Source organism: Accipiter gentilis, chromosome 13 (genome assembly GCF_929443795.1).
Source record: "Accipiter gentilis chromosome 13, bAccGen1.1, whole genome shotgun sequence".
Classification (NCBI taxonomy): domain Eukaryota; kingdom Metazoa; phylum Chordata; class Aves; order Accipitriformes; family Accipitridae; genus Astur; species Astur gentilis.
Genome location: NC_064892.1, coordinates 4,517,261 through 4,544,222, shown reverse-complemented (window position 1 = coordinate 4,544,222; position 26,962 = coordinate 4,517,261). Strand labels below are relative to the sequence as shown.

Genomic DNA, 26,962 nt, shown 5'->3' with positions numbered 1-26,962 from the left:
TTACATCGTTCATTCAAGTAAGCCGAAAAATATATGATTTTTTTTTTTTTTTTTTTTTTTTTACAAACCACAGCATCATAAACAACAATCTATCACCAAAATTAATAAGAGAATTCTTTGGTGTGCTCTGTACTCTTCCAGGATTTAAAAAAAAAAAAAAAAAAAAAAAAAAAAGAAAGAAGGGTGATGTCAGAAAATAAATTAATTCGACTGTACAAAATAATCGCTTTCACATACACGTTATTAACAATGACAAGACGACATCCACCATTCACGGCACACAAAACACGTTTCCACAAGCCCTGGGGGAGGGGAGGGAGGCTGCTGCTTCTCCTCTCGGGGTCTCTGAGGAGGAATTAGTGAATTAGTGCTCTTTAGTTTATTTGCACCCCGCTCCTGACGGATGGGCCATGGGCCGGGGTGTTTCCCCCCCCCCCCCCATCTTGCCCCACAGCCCCTCCGGTCCCTGGGGGGGGGCGGGGGGGGCGTTGGGGGGAGCTGTGGGTGGGTGGGTGGGCACCCTGACCCCCACCCCAGCCCCCGTTTCTTTCCCAGGAGCTCCGGTCCCCTCCTCCCAGGTGACTCTGCCCGGGCACCGCAGGGAGATGGTGAAAAGCAAGAGTGCGCGCAGGCACCGACTCGGCTGGAGAGAGGAAATAAACCTAAAAATATATATATATGTATATAAAATAATAATAACAAAATAATGCCCCCAGCCCCACGCCCCCCTCCTGTCCGGTGCTCGCCAGGCCCGGGGGGCTGCTCCCCCTCCCGACCACGAACTGACCACACGCAGGGCTGGAGGGAGCAAGAGGCGAAGTCTTCCTCTGCGAGACGAACTTTACAAAAAAATAATAATAATAACCAGAGTCATAGTAACACCAACCCCGAGAAAAGGGAAAACCACTGTCAGGTTTTGGGGGGGGGGGGGGGGGGGGGGGGGGGTAAACCCAAAATGTGTCACAGTATCGCAGCTGTCAAATAGCAGCGGGTTTCTTTTATTCTCCAGCTAGGTTTTGGGAGCCATACGCTTACAAACCGTGGAGGAGCGGTGAGGGAGTGCTGCATCTTTTGTCTTCCCTTCCCTAAATCGTCTTCACGTGGTTACGGCTAAGGGAGAAGGAAAGAAGGCCGGAGAGAGAACGCCGGGTGCTGGTGGCACCCCACGACTCGGGAGAGAAACCAACAATCACAAAGGAGCTGAACTGCAAAGAGGGGAGGAAAAAAAAAGAACCGTGTTTATTTCATTTTTATTTTAAGGGATGCCGACCCTGCCCTCGACCGGCCGGAGCTTCAGCAGGTGCTGCTTTACAGTCCGGAGGCCGCTGCAAACCCAGGGCTTTACCCAGGCTGAAAAGAAGGTGCTGGGGTGGCAGCGAAAAGTATTGAAGAGCCACTGCAGGGAAGAGCAGGGCTCTGCCAGCTCGCAGCCTTCCTTCCCCCAGCCCGCTCTCTTGTCCGGAGCGGTACGGCATGGGCAGGGTGGGAGCGGGGGGAAAAGTCCTCTGCGGCCTGGGCATCTCCCTTGGCACCGTCCTCCTCTGCCAAGCGTGCGGCTCGGGTGGCTGAGATGGCCCAGCGTGGCGTTAGTGATGCTTTTTTCTTACCAAAAGGATAAAAGAGGAGGGAGGGAAGGGGGGGGGGGGGGGGAGGAAAAAAAAAAAAAAAGGAGGAAAAAAAAAAAAAAAAAAAAAAGGTCCGAGTCTCTTTAATTAAATTAGTTACCGTACAAACACCATAGGGTTTCGTACACGGAATAAATAGCGCGAGTCAAACCTGATGGCACTTCCACGCCAGCCCTCCGTGCCGGGCGGCGGGGGGGGGGGGGACACACGACCCAGCGGGGCCGCCGGCGGCACGGCTCGGCCCGGCTCGGCCCGGCTCGGCTCGGCCCGGCCCTAGGGAGCTGTTCTGCCCGCCGAGGTCCTGTGGGGCTCGTCCCCCGCCTCGGAGGCCGGGGAGGCGTCGCGGCTGGAGGGGCTGCGGGGCCGCCGGGGAGCCCCCCCGGCCTGGCAGACGTACCACTCGCTGAGGTTGGTGACCGGCGGCGGGGAGAGAGCGGCGGCGGCGGCACGGCCGCGGGTGGGCTCGGCCGCCGGCTCGGCCTCGGGGGGCAGCGGGCCGTCGGGGGGCCCCGCCGCCGGGTAGCCCTGGGAGCCCGGCGGCGGGGAGGGCGGCGGGGACTTGCAGTGGATCTTCATGTGTTTGCGCAGGGAGCTGGGGTGGGTGTAGGACTTGTCGCAGCCGCGGATCTTGCAGTAGTAGGGCTTGTCGGAGGTGTGGACGTGGGAGTGCTTCTTGCGGTCGCTGCTGTTGGCGAACTTCCTCTCGCAGCCGTCGAACTCGCACTTGAAGGGCTTCTCCCCTGTCGGGACACAGCAACCGCACCCTTACCGCCGGCCGGGGGGGGGGGGGCACGGCCCTGCCCGCAACCTGCCCGTAACCCGCAGCCTGCCCGCAACCTGCCCGCATCCCTGCCCTTCCCCAGCGAGCGCGGCCAAGCCTTCCCTCCTCCTCCTCCTCCTCCTCCTCCTCCTCCTCCTCCTCCTCCTCCTCTCCCTTCTTCCTGCCCCCCTCGCGACAGTCGTGACATGCCCCAGGCTTCCGACTTCCCCCCCGCCCCGTGTTTTGCAAACTCGGCACTGTCGCTGGCGGCGGCAGGGCCCTGCCTTGTTTGCCCTCTGCGGCGTTCCCCCTCGCACACGAGAAACCTTCATTACCGCTCTTAATGACCGAGGCCGAACAAAAAAACCTCTCAATGCCTTCGCCTGCGAGGGGCTGGCGTTTGCCGGCAGCCTGGCTCGCCTGGCACATCTCCTGCCTAATCCTTTCCCAATGGGGCACTACGCTGGGGGAATAATTAGTTTGGGGGAAAAGAGAAGTGAACACCTGTTGGAGCATCCCGAGGGAAAGAGGGAGCACCCAGTAGCCCGTACTGGGAACCTGCAGGCTGGGGGGGACGACACACCACACGCACCAGTCCGGACACTGGTGATGACAGCGGTACCTTCGGCTAATTGGGGTCGGAAAAAAAAAAAAAAAATCTCCGGCCGGTCTATTTTAAGAGCTTTACACGTTGCTTAACGGTTAAAAAGGGGTCGTGAAAATCGGCCCGGGACGGGTTTGCCTGGAGTACCCCGCACCGTGACATACCGTACCTGGCACATCGATGTTCTGGCATATGGAGCCGTGCCCGGGAGCGACCCTTCCCCATAGCTCCCGAAAAATTCCCGAATAGGGCTGAAAAAATTCCTATTGCTGAGAGAGCAGGGGGGGGAAAACCGTGCCGGCTCCCTGCACTGGAGACGGACCGGAGTTTCTTACAGCAACTTTTGCTTTCCCTGCCACGCTACGCGTGAGCCCGGCGCAGACAGACCTGCACAGATAATCCTTGTCACGACTATTGCGACTCTCGAGTTAAAAACGCTGTCGGGTTGGGCATGGGTGGTGCGCGTTTTCAGATCTGTTTTGCCCTGAGCGCTCAGAAGTAACAGCCCAGCAGCTGTCTCGGTGGGCATTTTCTCATTTTCAGCAGGCGGTTTTTACTGCTCCTTCCGTTTGTAAGATCGTAGCGTGTTTAGCAAAATAACAATGGAAAAAGAAAACGGTTTTTATTTTTAAAAACTAGCTACTTCTCGGCTGTTACTATAGAAACATGTGCCTCCGCAGCCTTTTTTACGCGTCAACTTTTTCAATCAAAATCGGCACACCTACCAGCGACCTGGTAGCACTAGAAAGAGCAAGTTTATCCTTAAAAAAAAAAAAAAAACAAAAAAAAAGATGGTAAGAAAATGTATCTCGTGGACTTTTCGCGTGCACGGAAACCCCGGCATGCTCCCACTCCCACGGAGACAAACCTCGAGTCACTTCGTGTGTTCATTAATTTTTTTTTTTTTTTTTTTTTTCCCCTGGAGAAACACAGCGAATCTACCGCCGGCTTTGGCCGATTTCTATCTGTATTGCCCCGAGGATGCGGGCTCACACGTCCCGCTGCCGGCGGTGGCCCGCAGAGCCCCAAGCGCAGGCCCCCCCCCCCCCCCCCGAAAAATACTCCGACCCGCTGGACCAAACCGCGTCCGTCCTCCCCCTCCCCGCCCCGACGGGGCTTTAGGGAAGTGCCTTTCCCCGTGGGGCTCACGCGTGGGCACCCCCCCCCGGGGGCTGTGCACCCCTCGAGGGGCCGGGGGAGAGGGGGTCCCCCTCTCCCCCGGCCCCTCGAGGGGTGCACAGCCCCCGGCTAAGCTCCTCCTCGCCAACCTCCGGATCGTGACGATCCAAATTCCACGCAAATCCAGGAGCGGGGAAGGTCCTGGAGTGTCCCTGGCACGCTGACGAGGGCGTCACGTCAGAGTTTAACCATTTGTAGGTGGTTTCAACCCAAGGAAGGGGGCGAGATGCCGGGCGCCGTCCCCTGACTCCTCCCGGTAGCAGCAGTGCCGGGGGTGGGGGGTGGGGGGCACGGAGGAGCTTTGGGGTCACATTTTTTGGGGAGGGGGGAAGAATCGTCGGGGGAAAAGCCTGGCGATCCTGAGCACCGTCTCCGGCGAGGGGGCAGCGATTTTGCGGGGGGGGGGGGGGGGGGGGAGGGGTGTCCCCGTTCCCGTTAGGATGCACCGGGGGTGGGGACAGTGATTTGGCCCGAAAATGGGGCTGGAGCCAGAGGGCGCGGTGTGCAGCTCCCGGAGTGATGCTTTCGAGGAAAAGCGGGGGGAAAAAACCAAGCAAGCAAATGCTTCCTGAATTACCAACATAGTCTTCCTCCTGCAGGATTGCCAGAAACACGCAAAATCCCCTAATGATACAATTACGGTGTTATTATTTCCCCCCTCCCCCAAACGTGCCCGTAATAACCGAATAGTTTGTAAATCTCTCCTGCTCCCAGGCTGCACAGGACTAAATTAAAGCTGAGGCGGCAAAATTACAGTAATTAATCTGCTAGGGACGGGCAGAAGGTTTGGGATCCCTCGTCCATCCGAGGGCTGTGCGTGGGGAAGAGTCACGTCCCCTTCGCCCTCCCGTGGGACGAACTGTCATTCGAGGGGGGGGTCTTGCCCCCCCACCCCGATTCCCGAGGGCTGCTTTGTTGCAACGGCCCCTTCTGCCTGGAGACAACTTTCCTTCGTGGGGACCCTCCCGTGGGCTGTGCACCCCTCGAGGGGCTGGGGGGGGAGGGCGACGGCAATTCCTCCAAATTTCTTTTGCAAGGGGCCACGTCCCATGCAGGGCCCAGAGCTGCAGACTCTGCTCGATACATATTTTTGGGGAGCTCCTTTTCCCACTGAATCCCTCTGCCCCCCCCCCCCCAAACCTCCCCCGGACTCGGTCCTTTCCCCCTCTTTGGAGCTGGGATGGGGAAGGAGTTGAGGAGCCCAGAAAGGTCCACGGTGAAGTTTTGTTTTCCAAATCAAGACAGATGGGGAAGGCTAGATGACAAAACCACGGCCCTCCAGCATTTAACTCATTCCGCGGTGCCATTAACACAACAACAACCACCCCCCCAAAAATGTGTCAGCCCCCCCCGCAGCAGAAATCTCCTCCCTCCCCCCCCCCCCGCCCCGGACGCCGAGAGCTGGGCATCCTCAGGTCTCTGCAGCTACATACGGGCTCATGCCTGACATATTCTGGAGATAAAAATCTATAATCCTTTCCGCCATGGGCCATTTGGTTTTACATCGGAACAACACGTTGCACGGTCGCCGCTTTTCTCTTCCCGAGCAGCACACAATAAATCAAGAAAGCAATTACGGCAACTCCACTTCCTTAAGTGTCCTCCGAGGAATAATATTTGTCTACCACTATAAATCCCGGCTTCGTTCATTTTCGGCAGAGTTTTTACACCCAGATTGAAATGCCTATTTCGGGGGTGGCGAGAAAGGAGGAAAAAGAGGAGGGGAAAAAAAAAAAAAAAAAGAAAATTAAGAAAGAAAGAAAATTAAGAAAGAAAAAGACTGAGAGGCTCAAACACACCCCGAGCCCCCCCAGGAGCCCCGCGCCGGGCCCAGCCTGTCCCCCGGGGCATCCCCCCGGGGGGGCCGCTCCGTCCTGCCGCAGCTCCCGTTCCGCCAAGCCCCTCCGGGCCGGCGGGACTGCTTTGAAGTTTTCTCCTCCGATCCACGAAGAGAAGGAAAAGTCCTCCGGTAAACTACCCCCGCCTTGTGCCCTCCTCCCCGGGCACCGCCGGAGGAGGGAGCATCCCGGGTATTACCGGCAGTACCGATTGTCCCGGTAGCAGCGGCGGCGCAGGCAGTATCGGTAACCCCGGCGGGGGAACACGGCCGGCAGTATCGATAGTCCCGGTATAGCGGGGGCAGCCCCGGTAGCCCCGGCAGTACCGGCAGCCCCGAGCGCCGCCGCCGCCGCCCGCAGCGCAGGGGAACTGCGCCCCCAAGAGCCCCCAAGGCCCCATCTCCGCCGAGCCAAGGGGTCCTCGTCCGTCCCCCCCCGTTCGTCCCGGTCCGTCCCCGCCGGCAGAACCGGCAGGAAAAGCCAGAACCGGCGTCCTTCGGTGGCGGGGGGGGGGTGGGGGAAGCCGTCGGATGACACACACCCCACCCCCCCCGCCCCGGGGTGCCCCGGTGAGGGACGGTGGGTGCTCATCCTCTCCTCGTTCGTCCGCAGAGGCTCCTGTTATTAATTAATCGGTGGTGCCGGGATTTGGGGAGGGGGGTGGCGGAGGGGGGTGGGGAGGGAGCTGCCCAAGGTGCGGGGGGGGGACGGACACGGACACGGACGCGGGGGAGGACGACACACGGGACCCACGTGTGTGCAGGGCAGAGGGGCCGGGTGCGTGTGCGTGGCTCTGCGGGGGTGGGGGTGTGCGTGGTCCGTGCGCTGCAGAATTACTTATTCATGAAAAAGTCACATGTCCGGCGGTGCGTAGGAGAGGAGAAAAAGAGGAGGAAAAGGGGAAAAAAAAAAAAAAAAAAAAAAAAAGGGAAGAAAAGCCTTACAGAGGCGGCGGGGGGGAGGGGGGGACACCCACCTGTATGAGTCCGCTTGTGGATCTTGAGGTTTTCGGAGCGGGCAAAGACCTTCCCGCAGCCGGGGAAGGGGCAGGGGAAGGGCTTCTCTCCCGTGTGCACTCGGATGTGGTTGATGAGTTTGTATTTCGCTTTGAAGGGTTTGCCTTCGCGGGGACACTCCTCCCAGTAACACACGTGGCTGCTCTGCTCGGGCCCGCCGACGTGCTCCACGGTGACATGGCTCACCAGCTCCTGCATCGTGCTGAAAGTTTTGGAGCAAGGCTTCCTACCGCCCGGCGGCGGCGGCGGAGGAGGAGGAGGAGGAGGAGGAGGCGGCTCCCGGTCGATCCACTTGCAGATCAGCTCTTGCTTGATGGGTTGCCGCATGTACCGCAGGAAGGCCCCGGCCGCCGCCGCCGCCGCCGCCGCCGCCGCCGCCCCGACGTGGGCATGGTGGTGGTGGTGGTGGTGGTGGTGGTGGTGGTGGTGGTGGGGATGGGGGTGGTGCGGGTGCCCGTGGCCGGCCGCCGCCGCCGCCGCCGCCGCCAGGTTGAGGTTAACGGAGCCGTAGCCTTGCAGCGCCGAGGAGGAGGCGGAGGAGGCGGCGGCGGCGGCGGCGGCGGCCGCCCCGTAGTGAGCCTCGGCGCGGCCGTAGAGCTCCCCGGCGGCGGCCGCCAGCCCCAGGCGCATCTGCCCGTTGAGCGGCGGGTGGCGGCCGGCCGGCGCGCCCTGCTCGCCGGGCGGCGGCGGCGGGAAGGCGGCGTGCGCCCCGTCGGCCGCGCCGTAGGTGCCGCCGGCCGAGATGAAGACGCCGTGGGGCGGCGGGGGCGGGAGGTGGGGGGAGCCGGCGGGCGGGTGCTGCTCGCCCAGCGCCCCGTGAGCGGCGGCGGTGGCGGCGGCGGCGGCGGCGGCGGCGGCGGCGGTGGCGGGGGGCAGCTCCCGCCGTAGGAGGAAATCCCGGCCCGCCGCCCCCCCCGACGGGTAGCCCGGGAGGGCGGCGGCGGCGGCGGGCGGCGCGTAGGCGGCGGTGGTGGCGGCGGCGGCGGTGGCGGTGGCGGCGGCGGCGGCGGCGGTGGTGGCGGCGGCGGCGGCGGCGGCGGCGGCGGGAGCGGCGAAAGCGGCGGCGGTGAGCGCCTCGGGCGTGAGCTTGAGGGCGGCGGGCTGCGCCATGTGCTCGGGTCCGAGCGGCGGGAGGGCGCCGCCGGGGTCGCCGCCCGCGTCCCCGGGGTGGAGGTGGGCCGCGTGGTGGGGGTGGCCGTGGTGGTTCCCCAGCCCCGGGAAGCCTGTCATGTTCTGGTGCGGATGGGGCTGAGCCGCTGCCAAATCCGCTAATCTCAGTGTCGGGTTCCTCTTGCTCAAAGGGGGCTCCATAACGACACAGCCAAGCCCATCTACGCTCGCTGTTGTTATTTTTTTCCCTCTACCCGCCTTCAAAAACATGTATATATTAAGCGGCTCTTTAACTTCTTTTGTCTGCGCTCCTAACTCCGCGCATCCCCGGCCCCGCTCTGGCCGCCCGCGATTGGCAGAGCCCTCACCACACTTCGGCGGCGCGGTGGGAAAGACGGCTCGGACACCGCACCGGAGGGATTGGACGGATCCCGATGATTGGCAGCGACTGGGGCCGCGCGATTGGCTCCCTTTCAGGCCGCCGGCTCAGCGGGGATCCGCCCCCCCACCCACCATCCCACCCCCCCGAAGTTGCACTTGCAAAACTTCGCGCGGGGCCCGACGGGGCGCACACACACGGCCCCCCCCCCCCCCCAATTCCCACCCCCCCCACACACACCCCCCCGCCGGCAGCGGGCAGCAGCTGCCGCTCCCCCCGGCGCTGGACGGCTCGCCCTGCTCGGAGCAGCTCAGCCGCCGTGTTTACGTTTCTCCCCTCGCCTCGGAGCAACCCACGCGCGGGGCTGCCGCCGGGCTCTCCGCTCGGTTATTCTTCTCTCTTTTTTTTTTTTTTTTTGTTTGGTCTTTTTTTTTTTTTTTGGAGGGCTGTCATTCATTCATCGATGAGGCGGGAAAGCACCGATGGCAACGCACGCCACCCCACACCCACGCGAGGCCGAGGCTGTGTGTGCTCCTGCCCAAGGCGGGCGATGGAAGGCAACAGTAAGGGAAGGCAGCCAACGTTTTCCTCAAAAGAAGGAGGCGGCGGCGGGGGAGGCGGGGGGGGGGGGGATTCCTTTCCTTTAGAAAATAAATGAGTAAGCAGACGGGGAGGCAAGCAGCGCACGTTAGGGAGAAGTTTTGGGAACCTGCGCTCGCCGCCTCCTTGGGAGTTTCCTCCTCGTCGTCCCCCCCAGGCTCCCCGCAGCCCCATCCAGGGCCGCCCCGTCGGAAAAGCCACCCCCACGCCCCTCGGGGGGGCCGCCAGCCGTACCCCAGGCAGCTGCCTCCGTCTCAGCCCTCATCCGGCAACGGCAAAACGGGGGTGAAGCCGTCGCGGTTCCACCTCCCCGGAGCATCACCGCCCCTCGACGGTTTGGGATGGGGAGGAGGGGGGGTGGGTGGGCTGGGAAATGGGGGGGTCTCCGGCTGGGGGGGGGGGGTGTCTGCCAGGAGCTGCTGCCCTCGAAGAAAAGGCAGGAAAAGTGTGGGGGGGGGTCCCTAAAGGGGGGGGGGGGGGAGGACGGGCGGGGGGAGCGATGGGACCGCCCCTGGGGTGCGGGGGGTGTTGGTCCTCGAAAGGGAAACTCTTCGCGGAGAGACAAAACTGCCCTCTCCGCACAAAGGGGGGTGCTGCCGGTTTGGGGGTGCCGAGGAGGCAGGGCGGGGGAATTCCCTGCCAAGCAAAAAAGGGGGAAAAGAGCATTGCCGTGGCTTTTTTTCCCCGGAGGCTGCGGGGGGTGGGGGGGAGAGGTGGCCTTCACTGATATGTCATTTGCTCTCCCTAGGTCGCTGGTCCCCCTGGGAATGTCGGGCGCTCCCGCCCTCCTTGGAAAAGTGCAGGCAGGCTGCCTGCTCTTCCCTGCCTGCAGGGCAGCGAGGGACGCTCCTCCACCACGCCGGGAGAGGAAACGGGGCGGGGGATGTCAGCGGACCCCCCCACACACCCACCCACCCACTCCCACTCCCGACCCACCCCGGCTCCCTAAATCCCCTTGACCAAACCACATCTGCGCATCCCCGAGCCGCGTTCCGAGGAAGCCCCGTCCCGGTCCGGCAGTTCCTGGGCCAGGCTCCAGGTGTGGGTGGGTGTGCCCCCCCCCCCCCCCCCGCCGCCGCTACTCACGTGGGGAAAACTCGCAGGATTTGGCCCACGGCTGCCAAAAGCTGGACAGGGGCTGTAGCGCAGGAGCCGGCCCCGGGGGGAACGCCGGCTTCTCCCCCCCCTCGCCCCTCCAAGGGAGAGTGAGACCCCCCCGGTGCCCCCCCCCAGGAGCCGAACCTCTGCTCCCACCTCGCCTGGCCTTGAGGAGGGTTTCAGTGATGCTGCAAGGCAAGGAAGGCGAATAAATAATCCCCGGGTTTTAAAAGGGGCTGCTCGATGGTTTTATGGCACAGTAAAAACTTCTCCTCGCAAACTAGCCGGACGTCTAGAGACATATTTGTTAGACGTATCTTTTCTATACGTCCGTCCAACAAGTGCCCTCCTCCCTCCCCGAGTTCTGGGCCCGTTGTTGGACCCAGCTCCCGAGGTGTGATGGTTTGATGGGAGATGCTGCGGAGGTGAAGAACAGCATCCCGGCCCCTCCGTACCTTGCACACCCCTCCTCGTCCCGCTCTTGTTAAACGCAGCGTGATACGTATCTGTCATCGATTTAATACGTCTTAATTCAAATATATCCCCCCGATCAATTTCTTTTTATGAGGGGCTATAAAACAAAGAAAATATTTTATAGCTGGGTAATAGGCAGCTGACCTACGACTGTGGGGAGGGAGGGGTTGGCCGAGACTCCCGTGGAAATTCGCCCTTTTTTTTTAGGATTCGCTGCAGACGCCGGGAAGCGAAGACAGGGCTGCCCGGACCGGGACAATTTTGGCCAGTGCCACCTCCAAAAGGGTCGTGAAGAATTTAAAAGCCATTAACGCACCCACCCCAGCTCAGGCCCAGGCTGCCGCAGCCCTGGGGGGCTACAGTGGGCAGTTCCTCCTCCTCCTCCTCCTCCCCCCCCCCCCCCCCCAAAAAAAAAACCTCGACAGCGCCCGTCGGGGGTCGGCCCCGCGCCCCGTTCCCGCGGCGGTACCGGCTGCAGAGCCCTCCCGCCGTGCCCCGTTCGCCGGCAAACCCGCCGAGGGACCCCGGGGGAGGCTGCGGAGGCGGGGTGGAAAGCCTGGAAGCCCTCCGATGGATTTCGTAAAGGTTCCTCTAGAAACCGAGCTGGGGCTATCGGCTTGAGGAGGTGTTGAGCTGTAAAATGTTGGGCTGTGAGCCGCGTTATGTAAATGTATGCTAATGCTCATGAACACCATTTACAAACAATCGTCTTTAATGCACGTCTTATTGATAGTTAGGGAGCGGGGAGCAATATTTTATAACGTGCAAAAACATTCTTCTGGGGAACCATTAGAAAGCGAGCGCGGTTGCCGCTTTCCTCGGCCAAATCTCCCCAAATCTGCTAAAACAGCTCGTCGCCTGCCCCGTCCGTCCCCGGTGCCTTTCTTCGCTCGTGGGGCTGACCCGCGGCGTGGGGAAGCCCGTGGCGCGGTTCCCTCCGCGAACACGCGTGATCGCCGATGGGGTCCGCCAGCGCCCCGAGTCACAGCCCCGCGGGGGACGACACGGGTGGGGAGTAACCCCGGTTCCCCCCCTCACCGTCCCGTCGGGGGGGGGGGGGGTTGCACGGAGGCGCCGGGACCCCGGGGGGTGGGGTGGGGGGTCGTGGGGTCGTGGCTGCCCACGGGCTACGAAAGGGGGAGAGAAGGGAGATTTGGTGGCGAGGGTCCCTGCCCCTCCTTTCTAGGGGGGATGAGGGGATGGGTATTTTATACCCTTAAAAATAAACCTCTCCTGCGCCCAATAAACGCTCGGTTCTCGGTCGCCCCCACGCACCCAAACGGTAGCCCGTGGGCTAGGACACGGCCCCAAGTGGGTGCCAGCACCGTCCCCGCCGTCGGGGCTGCCGGGACCCGCCGCCCGTCGGGGACGGGGACTTGGGGGCAAAAAGTTTCGGAGCCGCAGTTTCCAGTGAGCGCCTCGGCGGGGAAAGAGGGGTCAGTCCCCGCACGTCCCCTTCGGGGATTTGCTCGAATAGGGCCAAAATAAGGACCAAAAAATTGTCCGTCCTTCAATGCCCGTATATATCTCTCTATACGTTTATGCATACAGAGAGAGAAAGAGAGAGAGAGAGGCAGCCTCAGGAAACCCAGGCCAAATTTTGCTCTGCGCTCGCCTCCCCCCTTACCCTCTCCCTGCAGCTGAACGTCACCGTTGGAAGAAGCTGTTGAGATAAATCAAATAGTGACACTTTGACGGCTTTACTTGTATAAGCAATATGGTTACCATATGGCATTGTTATTTATGAATGACAGCAGAAACTGTATTACAAAGTCCACGGCGCTTTATTGGGACGCTTCTCCCCTGCCTCTAACGTTTATGTGGGCAGAAAAAGGTGCCTCTAATAAAACCCGGCGGTGCTGCGGCGGACCCCCATTTTGGGGGGGGGGTCCTGCGCCGGCTGCGGAGGGAGGCGCGCAGCGGGGCAGGGCGCGGGGCGCGCAAAATCCGCGGCGTTGCGCGTCCCTCAGCCGCCGCTGGGGAAGGCAGAAGCCACCGGCTGCCGCTCGGCCGAGGTTCCCGGCCGGGAAATCACGGCTCCGCTGCTCCTCGTCCCCTCCGCCTCACGGCGTCAGCGCCGAGAGCGGGGTTTTACACGGCAACTTCGTTTATCTAGTATGTGTGTGAGTGCAACTGGGAGAATAATAAATATTAACGGTACGAAAACGACGTGCTCCTTCCTGCTGCCCCCGCCCTGGTTGGGTTGGGGTTTTTTTTTGGTTGGGGTTTTTTTTGTTTTTTTTTTTTTTTTTATAAAAAGGCATTTAAAAGTTACAGCTTTGGCTGAGATTTTCATTATTTCCCCTTTTTCTTTTACATTACGCTGCCGGTAGAGCCTGACAAAGAACTTTTGTCCCGAAGTGTGTTTTACAGAGGGAGGCTACAGCACAACACATGTGGTCTTCACGGGTCATAGGTCGAACGGCCTAGAAGTGCCTCGGATCGGCACCATCAAAGGTAACCTGCAACTTAATATCCTGTTGATGAGCTTGTTGAATTTATGAGTGTCTGTGATACAGACAACGGGGCAAGTGATTCCGCTCAATTGGCCTCTTCTTTCCCGGCTACGGACCGGCCGCACGCCCCCTTCCCCGCCCCGCACCTCGTCCTGTTACTCCGGGGAGAAGCGAAAGCTGAATTTGGGGGGGGGGGGCAAGACCCTCTCTTCCCCACACACACACACCCCTCCCCGGTCATTCCACCCTTCTCTGCCCGGCGGGCAGAGCCCCCGGCCCCGCCGCAGCCTGCGCCCCCGCCGCGGCACCCTCGGCTGCTCGGGGGTGGTGGGGGGGATAAGGGGGGGTCGCCTCCCCATCCGGGCCGGGGGGGGGGTGACACCTCCCGGGGAAAGGGGCTCGAAGGAGAGGGCGGTATACGCAGTCCAGGGGAAGCAAGAAATTGTTCTCGCTCGTCCCTAAACCGCCCCCCCCCCCCCCCCGCCCCAGGCTCCCTCCGTATCAGCAACCGGCAAGAATAAGAGCGGAGCAGTTTTAAAGAAAAATTCGGGAAAACTTACAAAGAAGGAAAGGCTTTCCCGGGAAGGCTGACGTTTGCTCTGCAGGTCTGGCACCTCCAGAAACCTGTTGAAAAAAAAACTTCTTCCCACGAAAGCGGTCGAGCACCGACGCCGGGTGACCGCCGGTTTTCCGCCCTCGGATGCAGCCCCGAGCCGAAGGCTGCGGTTCTGGCCGGGGTCCGGCAAGGGGGTGCGGGGCTGCCGGTGCCTCTGCCCCCCCCCCCCCCCCGCTTCCCTCCCTCGTTCCCTTTCCCTTGTTACCCTGTGCCACCGGGGGGGGGGAAAGGGTTTTGCGCTTGGGAGGGAAATAAAGCACTTCTTAAGAGGGACGGCGACGTGACTTTGAACTTGGATCAGCTCCTCTGTTTCCTGCGGAGAGAGTAGGGCTGGAGCCCTGGAAGAATAGCAGAGCGCAGGGGCTCCGGCTGGAATTCACCGCGGTCCCGTCGTCCCCCACCCCCCCAACCCCGTCCCCCGCAAAGCGTCCCGGTGGCGGTGCTGAGCGGGCACGGCGCGGGGCGAGGGGAGGCAGGAAAGGCAGGGGGAAAAGAGCAAGGAATCGGGAAAGAGAAGAAAGGAAGAGGAGAGGGAGGGAAAGAATGAGAGGAAAGGAGGGAAAGGAGGAAGGAAGGAAGGAAAAGAGAAAAGAGACAAAATAAATGAGAGAAGGAAGAAGGGAAGACAGGAAGACAGGAAGAAAGGAAGAGAAAAGAGAAAGAGAGAAGGAAAGAAAGAAGGAAAGAAAGGAAGAAAGAGAAAGAAAGAAGGAAAGGAAGAAAGGAAGGAAGGAAGGAAGAAAGGAAAGAAGGAAGGAAGGAAGAAAGAAAGGAAGGAAGGAAGAAAGGAAAGAAGGAAGGAAGGAAGAAAGAAAAGAAAGAAGGAGGGGAAAATCCAGAAGGTAGGTATTTGTATGAACGTTCACCTTTTTTTTTTTTTTTTTTTAAATCTCTATTTGTAACTGGGAATTTTCCTGGACATTTTGGTTCTTTTTCTAATCTCAGATGTAGTAACTTCTTTTATATTTGGGGGGAAAAAAAAAAAAAAAAGTGTATTTAAGGGTCTAGTTGTCCGTGTGATTTTTTCACTAATCCGGAGGCAGACCATTGCAGGAGACCAAGCTTTCCTCTCCAAGTTGGGCTCTCGAAATCCCCAGCACCGGTGGAGGACACTTCTCAGACCTCCGCCTCGGAAACCTCGCAGAGAAGGAAAATAGAATTTGTTCGCGGTCTGTCCCTGGGAGCCTGGGGGGTCAGGACAAGGACAGCATATGCTCCCAAGCTGCAGCCTGGGAAGGCAGTATCTGGGGAGCAGACACTCCTGCTGCAAAGACAGGACCGAGTGACGGCGTGGTGAAGAGGACAGGGCTGCTGGCATCAGAGGTGTACCTCTGCATTAATATTCAGTTTACCATCTAATGCCCATTTCGGCTCAGAAGGGATCCCACTCCTTCCCAACTCCAATCCTCGCCTCGTTCAAAGAGCGATGGCCGGTACTGGCACATTTCGGCCACTTTCGGACAGGCTTGGAAATATTTTAACTATTTAGTGACAGTGATGGGGAAAACCTGATTTAAACAACCCTAGCTGGGCAGTGTTACCTTTTCCTTCCTTCCTTCCTTCCTTCCTTCCTTCCTTCCTTCCTTCCTATCTATCTACCTACCTATCCATCTACCTACCTACCTATCTCTCGCTGTAAAAACCCTGCTCGGACGCTGGCTCCAGGTCTGAGCCTGCCTGCGCCTGATGCGGGCTTTAATGCCGTGAGGAGTCACAGGAGGAATGTCGCAGGGAGAATTTCCAAAAGCCCCACCAACCCCCCCCCCCCCCCGAACCCCTGGATTTCGGGTTGCCTCTCCGCCAAGGACAGAGCCGATGGGGATCGAGACAGGAGGTTAAGTGCAGGACGGTTAAGACCACAAATGTTATGTCGGGTTTTAATTTTGACAAAGCCTTATTTATTGGTGAGCTGCTGGCCCCGAGATGATTATTTTTCAGGCACTACAAAACAAACCGAAGCAGGGGCCAGACATGTATTTACCGGAGGGGGAGGGGAAGGGGACTTGTTTGCTCTGTGTGTGCGGGTGCGGGTGTGTGTGCCGGCTGTACGCTTTTTTATTCCTGCCATGGAAGAATCCGGTTTCCAAATAACAATGGCAGGGTGGGTTTTGGTGGTTTTTTTTTTTCTTTCTTTCTTTTTCTTTTTTTTTTTCGGTTTTGTTTTTGTTTCATTTTCAAGAAAGGGAAGAGACAAGGAAAAGTCCTAAAGCATCTGCTCTCGGATGCACATTCACAACACACACACATCGACTCCTCTGCTCCCGCACAAGTGGTTTAAAAGCCCAAACACCGTTCGGGGCGACCGTTCCCTCTTCTCTTTTCATTCTTTTTTTATTTATCCCCCCCCCCCCCCAAGCCGCGGTGGCCACGCCAACGTCACTTTTATTTGACCCCCCCCCTCTCCCTTTATCGATCATGGGTTTCATTTGCTTTAGCCGAAAAGAAGGTGCAGGATGGGCGAGTTCCTCCCTCCCTCCTCCACCACCTAAATATGTAAGAAAAAAAAAAAAAAAAAAAAAAAAAAGGCAACCTCCCCCCACCCCAACCCCCCTGTTTATGTTTTAAGCCCCTCGCTTTGTTTGTTTGCCTCCCGAGGCAGGACCGCATGGCCAAGCGCACATCGATATTTTCCGTGCGTGTGGCTCGCCGCGCCTCTCCCCCCCCCCCCTCTCCCCGCCACGCCACCCCTTCCCCTCGCCCCCGGGGGGGGGCGGACACGACACGACACCCCCCTCCCTAAAAAAAAAAAAAAAAAAAAAAAAAACCACCGGCGGTGGTGCCGGGCTGCAGGCGGCCACCGGGGCCGGGGCCGGGCGGGGGCCGGGCGGCGGGGCGGGCAGGGCTCGGGGCGGCCGCGCCGCCGCCATTATCCGGTGGCCGGGGACGCCCGGATGGACGGGGCGGTTCGGGCCAATGAGCGGGCGCCGGGAGAGCGGCCGGGCGGCGGGGAAAGGCGGCGTTGGGAGAGAAGAGAGGGAGAGGAGAGGCCGGGGGAGGGAAGAAAAAAAAAAAAGAGGGGGAGGGAGGGAGGGAGGGAGGGAAGGAGGGGAGGGGGCGAAAAATAAAAAGCCGCCGCCTCAGCAGCGCCCACCGAAATAAACAGAGGAGCCGGAGGGAGCGCGGGCGGAGCGGCACTGCAACTCCGCCGCCCCGGCCGCGCCGCTCCGGCCCCGGCGCTCCGCGGCCCCTTCCCGCCCCCCCCCCCCCTCCGCCTCCCCTCCCCACCCCCACCGCCGCCCTTATTGTTTTTAATCCGCCTCCGGCACCCCCCCCCCCCCACCATCCCTCCTCCCTTCTCCCCACGCCCCTCCGCGGCGGCGGGTGGGGGCGGCGCGGGGCACCCCCCTACCCCAGCCCACCCCAACCCCCCGCCCCGGGTCCCTTCGCTCCGTGGGAACCCGCGGCTGCAAGTTTTTTCCCCTCCGTGAGAGACACCGCTTAATGCCCGGCGGAGGATAAAACGAGAGAGCAGGGGCCCGGGGGCGGCGGGGAGGGGGGGCGGCGGGGAGGGCCGCGGCCCACGGGCGGGCGGGGGTCGGCGGCGCTGCCATCCCGGTGGCGGCGGAGGGAGGGAGGGAGGGAGGGAGGGAGGGAAGGGGCGGGAGGGGGGGGGGGGAGAGCGGCGGCGTGTGTGAGTGCGTGTGTGTGTGTGTAAGTGTGTGTGCCGCAGGGAACGGCGAGGCGAGCCTTGCCTTGCCTTGCCCCCCCCCCCCTCCCCGTCCCCGTCCCCAGCCCCGTCCCTCCCCTGCTCCCCCTCCCCTCCCCTGCCCGCCCCCGCCTCAGCTCCTTTAATACACTTTGGTTCTCCGCTCGCCTTTGGACTCTGCTCTGCCTGGCTCCGGATACGGCTCCGGCGGCGGCGGCGGCGGCGGCGGCGGCGGCGGCAGCGGGCCGGTGCGGGCGCGGGCGGCGGCGGCGGCGGCGGCGGCGGCGGAGGCGGGGGGAGACGCGGCGGCTGCCGGGGGGAAGCGGCGCGGAGCGGCGGCCCCTCGGCGGGCCGGGGCCGGGCCGGGGCCGGGGCCGGGGCCGGGTCGGTAGGAGCGGGGAGGCGTCGTCGTCCCCGGAGCGGCGCGGACCATGCTGCTGGACGCCGGCCCGCAGTTCCCGGCCCTCGGCGTGGGCACCTTCGCCCGGCACCATCACTCGGCCGCGGCGGAGATGCAGGACCGGGAGCTGAGCTTGGCGGCGCAGAACAGCTTCGTGGACTCGGCGGCGGCGGCGGCTCACATGGGCGCCTTCAAGCTCAACGCCGGAGCCCACGACCTCTCGCCCGGGCAGAGCTCGGCGTTCACCTCGCAGGCGCCCGGCTACCCCGCCGCCGCCCTGGGGCCCCACGCCGCCCACGTCGGCTCCTACTCCGGGGCGCCTTTCAACTCCACCCGGGACTTCTTGTTTCGCAGCCGCGGCTTCGGGGATTCCTCGCCGGCCGGCGGGCAGCACGGCATCTTCGGCCCTGCGGCCGGCAGCCTGCACCACCCGCACACGGACGCTCAGAGCCACCTCCTCTTCCCGGGCATCCACGACCAGCACGGCCCCCACGCCTCGCAAAACGTCCTCAACGGGCAGATGCGCCTGGGCTTGCCGGGGGAGGTGTTCGCCCGGTCGGATCAGTACCGCCAGGTCTCCAGCCCCAGGACTGACCCTTACTCGGCGGCTCAGCTGCACAACCAGTACGGCCCCATGAATATGAATATGGGCATGAACATGGCAGCCCACCACCACCACCACCCAGGTGCCTTTTTCCGCTACATGCGGCAGCAGTGCATCAAGCAAGAGCTCATCTGCAAGTGGATCGACCCCGAGCAGCTGAACAACCCCAAAAAAAGTTGCAATAAAACTTTCAGCACCATGCACGAGTTGGTCACCCACGTCTCGGTGGAGCACGTTGGGGGACCCGAGCAGAGCAACCATGTCTGCTACTGGGAGGAGTGTCCCCGCGAAGGCAAGCCCTTCAAAGCGAAATACAAACTGGTCAATCATATCCGAGTGCACACGGGAGAGAAGCCCTTCCCCTGCCCCTTCCCCGGCTGCGGAAAAGTTTTCGCCAGATCGGAAAACCTCAAAATTCACAAAAGGACGCACACAGGTAATTCGGGTTCCTTTCGGCAGATTTCCCCCCCCTCTGCCCGTGCCTATGTGTCTCTCTATAAATATAAATATAGATATGAAAACAGATAGAGGGGCTCAGAGAGAGAGAGATGTACGATGACGAGAGTGATAAAATAAGGATCCCGGTTAAGATTTTTTTTTTTTTTTTTTTTTTTCCCCCCCCGCTCCATCACACGGCTGCGTTTGTTTTGGTTTCTTCCCCACCGGCATCCCCACCCCCCCACCCCCCTTCTTCTTCCCAGATTTCGAAAGGATTTTTCCCCGAGTTCTTTTCATTTGCGGGGTCAGCGATGTAGATTCGTGCCGAGGCTCGGCGTGGGTCTTTCCGCAGAAACGCAAAATACAGCGCGAACTAAATTCTGCCGTCCTGCTGAAAGACGGGAAGACCGTGCGTGTCCATATGTGTGTGTATATATACGTGTATATCCACACACGCACACGCGAAACGCCTTATAGATTCGCAGCGCGCAACGTATTTGCCCGTAACTTCAGCAGCGGTTGTGAGCGTGGCTTTCGTGTGCGGATCCCGAGAGCGAGGAGCGATGTAAATACGTGCAAAAGCCGTCATTAGTCCAACGTCCCCTTGGAAGTGGCAGAACGTCCCTTGCTGGGAATGCTTTCCATTAAATTTAAATGGTGTGAGCAAGGCAATAAAATTTTCTCATTTCGGGGGGGAAAAAAAGTGGTTTGAAAGTCTCACTCGAGGTGATTGAAGGTGCTTTTGCGAGAGTTTATTAAATTAGGTAATAGGGAAGGGAGGATTGGAGGCTCGGGAACTTCCACCCGAATCAGGTGGAAGAGGGGCGAAGGAGCCCGGGCTTTCCCGATGGAAAAGCGCCTGAGCCGAAGGGGAACAAAAATAAACGCATCCTCCCGCCTCATCTATTATTCATTTACTACTCCTGCCGGCTCGAACCGTGCCAGACTATTTCATAAAAGACGGCCAAATATTTTAGCGAGTTCCGCTCTAAATATTTACCCGGAGAAAGGCTAAAAATCTCCGGGCCTATTGTTTTCTCAAGTGCTAAGCCCGATGCGAGGTGCGAGACGAGCTTTAACAAGGTTTAAAATTTGAGAAATGTATTTGCATGAGATGCCCGCGCTGAAGTCATTGTGTCTGAGCGGATGTCTTTAAGAAACAATTTAGGTGCTAATGGAATTTAATGTTAAATGCTTCCCCCCTCCAAAGGCGGGGGGATGTGGAGTTCTCACCTCCAAATTACTCCCCGGCATTTGGAGTCCTGGCAGCCGGGCGAGAGGAATCCCTATGAAAATTAAATGAAGTATTTTACAGACGTTTAGTTTTCCCAGCGGATGTGCGTTTATCTCGAATATCCATACACGAAACAATCTGCCCGGCCTTAAATCTGTCGGTAAATGGTTTCCAGTTTAACAGGATAGCGGATTTGGTACCGAGGCGAAACGGCTCCGTGCCTGGGTGTTTTTTTTTTTTTTCTTTTTTTTTTTTTTTTTTTTTTTTTCCCCCTTGGTGTGGTTGTTTTGTGGTTTGTTTTTTTTTTGTTTGTTTTGGTTTTTTTTTTAATCGCTTTTCTTCTTCAATCTCTTTCGGGGCCGGCTGTGTGTCGGCACCGGTCGAAATCAAATCAGGCAAGATGCCGGGCCGGGGGTGCCCGGACTCTGTGTGTGTATGTGCTGGGGGGGGGGGGGGGGGGCCTGTTGGTAGGAAAACCGGGGGGGGGGGACCCGGGGCAAAATCGGCCTCTTGCTTTGGGAAGCTGCTGGGCGAAGGGGCTGGGAGCCGGGGGGTCGAAGGGGGGGAAAACCCCGGGGTGGGGGGGGTCGGGGGGGGCCGCGCTCAGCCCCGCCGCTCTCTTGCAGGGGAGAAACCCTTCCAGTGCGAGTTCGAAGGCTGCGACCGGCGCTTCGCCAACAGCAGCGACCGCAAGAAGCACATGCACGTCCACACCTCGGACAAGCCCTACCTGTGCAAGATGTGCGACAAGTCCTACACCCACCCCAGCTCCCTGAGGAAGCACATGAAGGTACCCGGCCCCGCAGACGGCGGCGGGAGGCGGGAGGGCGGCCGCACCGTACCGGGCGCCCCGTCGGGGCGGCGGGCGGAGGGAGCGGGGCCCGGGGGCGGCGGCGGCGGCGGCGGCGGCGGCGGGCCGGGCCGGCGGCGGGGGTCGCGGGGCCCGGGGGGCGTCGTCGTCGGCCTCCCCGTCCCCCCTCCACCCGGCCGTGTTGCCTTTGCCCCCCCAGGTCCACGAGTCGTCCCCGCAAGGCTCCGAGTCCTCCCCGGCCGCCAGCTCCGGCTACGAATCCTCCACCCCCCCGGGGCTGGTGTCCCCCAGCGCCGAGTCGCAGACCACCAGCAACCTCTCCCCGGCGGCGGCGGCGGCGGCGGCGGCGGCGGCGGCGGCGGCGGCGGCGGCCGTGTCCGCCGTGCACCGGGGCGGCGGCGGCGGAGGCGGAGGCGGCGGAGGCGGCGGAGGCGGCGGCGGCGGCAGCGGCGGCGGCGGCGGCCACAGCGGCCTCTCCTCCAACTTCAACGAGTGGTACGTGTAGGGCCCCGCCGGACTGCTCTGCACGGCCCCGCCGCGGCCCCCCCCTCGTCCCGTCCCGTGTCCCCGTCCCGTCCCGTCCCGTCCCCGCCCCGGCGGCGGCGGCGGGCAGGGCAGGAGGGAGCGAGCCCGCCGGAGACGAGCCGGGAGATGCCGCCGCACCCGCCGGCAGCGAAATGACGGCCGAGCAGGATGGGGACCGGGGGGACCTTTAGCTCCCCACACCCCTCCCGCCTTCGGGTGGGTTTTTTGGTTGTTTTTTTTTTTTGTCGGAATTTTTTTCTCCTCTTCCCCCCCCCCCCCCTCCTTTTTGAGAACATTTTGAACCAGCAAAACCAACAACAATCTATCAAAGTACGTGCTGAAAAACGTAAGAGAATGAGCAAATACAGAGAGGAACGGAAAGGGGAGAGAGAAAGGGGAAAAAAAAAACAAACCCAAAACGACAAACAGCCCCGAACGCCACCAACGCACCACCCAGCAAAAAAAGCTTCTCAAGCCGGCGGAAAGAAAACTCTCCCTCCGGAGCCTCCAGACAAAAGATCAGAGACTCAAAACTCCTCCGGCCCCTCTGCCTCCCCGCCCGGAGCAGCCAGCACCCTCCCGGCCCACGAACTGTGTACATAGCGGCCCTCTCCTTCCTCCGGCGAGGTGGGCAACGAAGTTTTCCTGGATTCTTGGTGTATAGAAGTTCGTCCCGTTTGTAAACCGCGGATTGGTTCCCCCCCCCCCCCCCCCGTTTTTTTTTTTGGTCGTCTTTCTGGGTTTTTTCCCCTCTTCCTCCCTCCCTCCCCGAGAAAGTGATGGACTTGTTTTCTTTTCTCCCGCTGCCCCTCCCCGCCCCCCTCTCTCCTCCTTTTTTAGTTCACCCCTTTAAAAAAAGTAACGTGGAAGAGAAAATGGTTTCTTTTGTAATTGTGATATCTTGAATATTGTGTTCCTTTTTAAGAGGCAACTTGATTGTAAACTGCATTTCAACTATAGACTGGGGAAGAAATACCGTGCCAAAGTCTCCATTCTGTTACTCACGGACACACACACGAACAAACAACGCTTGTGAATGTATTTTTTCTGTTAGCTGGGTTTACATGTGATGTTTTAGTGCTTTTGCAAGTTCAATTTGTTAGTTCCTGTTCGGAAGATTGTGAGGAAAAATAAACGTCGTGCCGTTAGCTTTTCCGTAATAACACCCTTCCTCCTGTAAATACCTGTTACCATATTTATCCATTTGTAATTAAATTATGGTATTAACTTGCTACAGAGGAAACAGTATTTATAAAGAATGTTTCTTAACTATAAATATGTACAATTGTGAGCATAAACTGTTTCAGATTTTTTATTTGAAGGTTTAAGTGGTTTCATCATTTCTTGTGATATGTTTTGAGAGTAATGCATACAGAAATATAATAAAACGTGTTGAAACTGCACGAGCCGTTTCCTTTTTATGCCAAGGGCTCTCCGAAACCTGCGCTAACGCCTGTGAGGGGCTGAGCGGCGGCCGCAAAACGAACGCCTTTCAAAAATCCGCCGGTTGCTGGAAGACGAGGATTTCTTCCAGCTGGGCTCCCCGTCCAGGAAAAAAAACAAACAACAAAACCCAAAACCCCAACCCAACCCAAAAAACCCCCAACATTTTGGGAAGCCTCTGGGCTACAAGAAAAGGGTGAGCGTTCGCCCATTCCCCAAATGACTTGCAAGGCAAGATCTCCTTTAGGAAGAGCTTTTTACCCGGCAAGAGCCCCCTTCCTTCGCCTTCCTCCGGCTTTCCCCTTCTTCTCCCGGGCCGTGTGGGGCTGGGGAGCTCCCTGCCCCCCCGGGGGACGAAGCGGGGTGCTGCGGGGCGAAGGTGGAGGGGGGCCAGCCATGCGCTGAGCTCTGCTCAGGGCTGTTTTCAGCCCTAAACCGTGTCCTCCTGCTCCTCCCGAGGTTTTGGTAGCCTCTATCCAGCCCTGGAGAGGAGAAAGTGGCGATGCCCGAGAGCTCACGTTTCTCTTGGAGCTTTTTGTTTGTTTCCCCTCTCTCTCTCTCTCTCTCTCTCTTTTTTTTTTTCCCCAAGCCCAGGGAGCGGTTTGGGTTGTCAGACGTGTTCAACGAGGGACCGAGAGCCGCCGGGCGATGCTTTTCCCGGGGTGCTGGCCCGGCGCTGGGCTCCGCGGCAGCCGTCGGGGCCCGCTCGGTGGAGCCGCCCGTTTGGGACCGGCAGGCAGCGGCTCTCCGGGCACCCCCCCACCCCCCCGCACCGGGACACCCAAGGCGAGTGTGACAGCAGCCGAGAAACGGTGGAAAAACCTCGGCCTTTGCCAAGCCACCGAAATACGCCCCTGCGAAGAGGCAAACGCTGTGAGCCGGGCTCCGAGCGCCCTGCGGTGGCTGCGCTGCCTTCAGCGGCAGCTTGTGGAGGCAGGGAGAAAGCCCCGGGCTCCCCACACCCTGCCGACCCCAGCGCCCCCACCCCCCCTACCCCGTCGCTTTGGGTTTTTCGAGCTTTCTCCCCCGTCTTCAAATCGCGATAGTGGTGTCCCGAGCCGGGGGGGGGGGGGGGGAAGAAATTGAGGGGACGCGGGGCCCTGCTTCTTTCTGGGAGGAGGTGGGGGTTACCTACACCCAGCAGGAGGGGAGAAGGGAGGGAAAGACCCCGTCCCGTCCCGTCCCGTCCCGTCCCGTCGCTGCCAACGAAGTTCGGATGCGGAGCGGAGCCGGAGCCTCCTCTGCGGCCGCCCCCCCCCGCCTCCCAGCGCGGCCAGCCCCGCACACACGGCAGGCTCTCCGGGTAATCAACCGGCTATTAAACCCTAATTTATGTTCGGTAATAATATTACGCCAAAAAAATATTTATTAAAATCACTGGCATATGCCGCCCGCCCCTCGGAGAGATCCGTGGGAAACGGAGCTGCGAGGATCCCTCTTTGTCCTTCCCGGCCTCCCAGCAGCCCAAAAAACCCAACGGGGGTCCCGGGTCTGCTGCCCACCCCCCCCAGCTACCGCTCACCCGAATCCCCTCCCGTGCCCGGGGGTGAGGGGGGGGGGGTGTCACGGCCAGCCCTGCCCCCGGCCGGCCAGAAGCTGGGCTCCCCCTTCTCCCTCCCCTCGGAGCCCTTCTGGTTTTGGGGGAGCCCCGGGGGGTGATAGCGTGGGTGTCTCCTGTCCCCGTCCCCCCCCCCCCCACGCCCCCAGCCCAAAGCGCAGGTCGTGTGGCAGCAGGGGCGGCCCTGCTCCCTCCGGTCACGGCTGTGTCTCCCCCGGGGAAGGGGGGCCGTCAGCAAACCTCCCCCCCCTTTCCCTGTCCTCCCCGGCCCTGAACTTGACCCTGGCCTTGGAGCATCCAGCCCCTCTCCGCCCGCCTCCCCCGGGCCTTGACCCCGGCCCGGCCCTGCCACGCTTAAGGGAGAGCGGGAATTCAGCGGGTTCAGGGCTTGGGTTGGTTGGGGTTGGGGTTTTTTTTGGGGGGGGGGGGGACACGACGACGGCAAGCCAAGACCCGCCTCGCAGCCTTGTGCGCGGGTGGCCCGGGCTAAGGGACCCCCAGCCCCGGGGTCTTCCTCTGCCCCCTCTCCTTCCTCCACCGCCCCCCCTCTCCCAAATTCCCCCCCCCCCCAACCTCTCTCCCTTTGTCTCCCACACCGAGCCCGAGCTTTCCAAAACCTCCCGGCCCTGAAGCCAACCTGGGGACCAACCCGAAGGGAGGCCGGGGGGGGGGGGGTGTGTCTCCAGCAGCCCCGACCCCCCCCCCCCCCAATGCCCAGCCGCAGCGGGCGGTGTGCCCCGGCCGCCCCGACGGCGCTGCCCAGACGGTTCCCGGGGCACCCGCGTGTCCCCCCCCCGCCGCCGGTGGGCGAGGAGGTGGCGGGGTGTGGGGGGGGCTGGGGCACGGCGCTGCCCTCCCGCCGGCATTTCGTGCCCGGCTGCGGCAGCCCCGCTTGGGCGGCTCTTCTCCGGCGGCGTGACTCTTCGTCTAAGGATGAAAACCAGAGCGGAGTGGTGGTTTTGATTTTTATTATGAGTATTATTATTAATCATAAAATTCTCTCCTGACTCTGCCTGCAGACCCCCTGAAAAGACGGAGTGATTTCCCTGGGAATTGCTTTCTCCTCCCAAGCCCCCCCCCCCCCCCCCCCCAAAATCGAGGCTCCCTCCATAAACCAAGTTGCGCTCTGCCCCACGCACCCGCACTAGGAGGGCAGCTCCGGGTTCTGCCCTGCCTTCACCTGCCCCCGGCTGCCTGTACCGAACGAAACCCTCTTCTTCACCTGGTTTGGCTTCTTTACCGTCTTTGTGTTGCAGCCGGCGGTGGCAGAAAAAAACCAAACCCCAAACCAACCCCAAAACCCAACCCCTCCAAAAAAAAGAAAACCCAAAGGCAAACCAACCTCCCACCGAACAACCAGAAACGACAACAGCCCAAACCGAAATAAAATCAAATACGGCGTTTCTCGCCCCAACCCGAGCGGTTTGCCGAGCCCGGAGGTGCCGCTCTGGGTGCCGGTACCGGCGGGGCTCCACCGCGGGCCGGGGGCTGCCCTTGCCCGGCCAAACCCCCGCCCGGGCTGCAGCCGCTCGGCTTGGCGTTGGCCAGACCTCCCCAAACCCCTAACGGCCTTTTAAGTTTCCCCTTTGTTTTCAGAAACTCGTACACGTTTCCTGCCCGCTATGAAGACGTACCAGGCTCCCCCAAACCTCTCCCCAGCCACGCGTGCACGCTAGACGTGCTCCCGGGCACAGCGAGGTACGTATATTTTTCATCTCCGTGCACGTTTAGGGTGTTTTTTTTTTTTATTTTTGGGTGTTCTTTTTTAATCTCGTCCGTTGCTCACCCCCCCCCCCCGCCTTTGTTTCTTTTCCTTTTTTTTTTTTTTTCCTTTTTCCTTTTCCCCCGACCCAGACGGCCGGGGAAGGAGCCGCATTTTACCAGCAGAGCAAGCAAAAATTATTGTCCCACCCTGCAGGGCACGGTACCCCCCTCCCTCCCAAAGTGCAATTCCTCCCCATCGCTTTGGGGTTTCTCCTCCTTTTTTTTTTTTTTTTTTAATTTTTTTTTCGGCCCCGATCAGGCTGGAGCATTTCTCTGCCTTTAATACTTGGGGGGGGGGGGGGGGGGGGGGAAGAAAAGAAGAAAAATAAGAGAAGAAGAAGGAGAAGACGACCGGGGGAGGGAGGACCCTCGCCAGCGGTTTCATGTCTTTATTTAATAATACTTCAAAGTGCCTGCCCTGCTCTTGTCCCGAGGAGAGGAAGCGCGGCAGCAAACGCACCGCCGACCCCACTTCCTCGCAGGGCAGGAAACACGAGCGGGTTCCCCCGCGTCCCACGCCCGTGGGGAGGCGGGGGGGGACACCGGCAGGGCCGAGCGACGGGACCCGGAGCGGAGCGAAGGCTTCTTCCGGCGGTCCGTCCCCACCCCCCCCCCGCCGCCCCACGCGTGGGAGCCGGCTGTCGCATCCCGGAGGGGGAAGGACGCTCTTTTGGTGTTAAAAAGAAAATAATCGGCAACTGAAGAGGGGGAGGGGGGGGGATGGAGGGGCGGGGGAAGTAACTCCAGCAGCAGTAGGTGATGGAGAGGGTGTTTTTCACGCGAG

General features: G+C 60.6%; 2 protein-coding genes across 2 annotated transcripts; one reads left to right on the top strand and one right to left on the bottom strand.

The window, feature by feature from the left end:
• Nucleotides 1-1,884: 1,884 nt before the first annotated feature.
• ZIC5 (Zic family member 5) lies at nucleotides 1,885-8,869 on the bottom strand. Its single transcript, XM_049816087.1, is given in 7 exon segments — nucleotides 1,885-2,365; nucleotides 6,983-7,434; nucleotides 7,436-7,475; nucleotides 7,478-7,958; nucleotides 7,961-8,042; nucleotides 8,044-8,390; nucleotides 8,750-8,869. Coding segments are annotated over 6 exon segments (1,812 nt in total). The 5' UTR covers nucleotides 8,334-8,390; nucleotides 8,750-8,869; the 3' UTR covers nucleotides 1,885-1,898.
• An 8,872-nt stretch (nucleotides 8,870-17,741) lies between these two features.
• Nucleotides 17,742-21,491, top strand: ZIC2 (Zic family member 2). Its single transcript, XM_049816088.1, has 3 exons — nucleotides 17,742-18,841; nucleotides 20,704-20,867; nucleotides 21,088-21,491. The coding sequence occupies exons 1-3, from the start codon at nucleotides 17,833-17,835 to the stop codon at nucleotides 21,391-21,393; spliced, it is 1,479 nt and encodes a 492-aa protein (XP_049672045.1). The 5' UTR covers nucleotides 17,742-17,832; the 3' UTR covers nucleotides 21,394-21,491.
• Nucleotides 21,492-26,962: the final 5,471 nt, after the last annotated feature.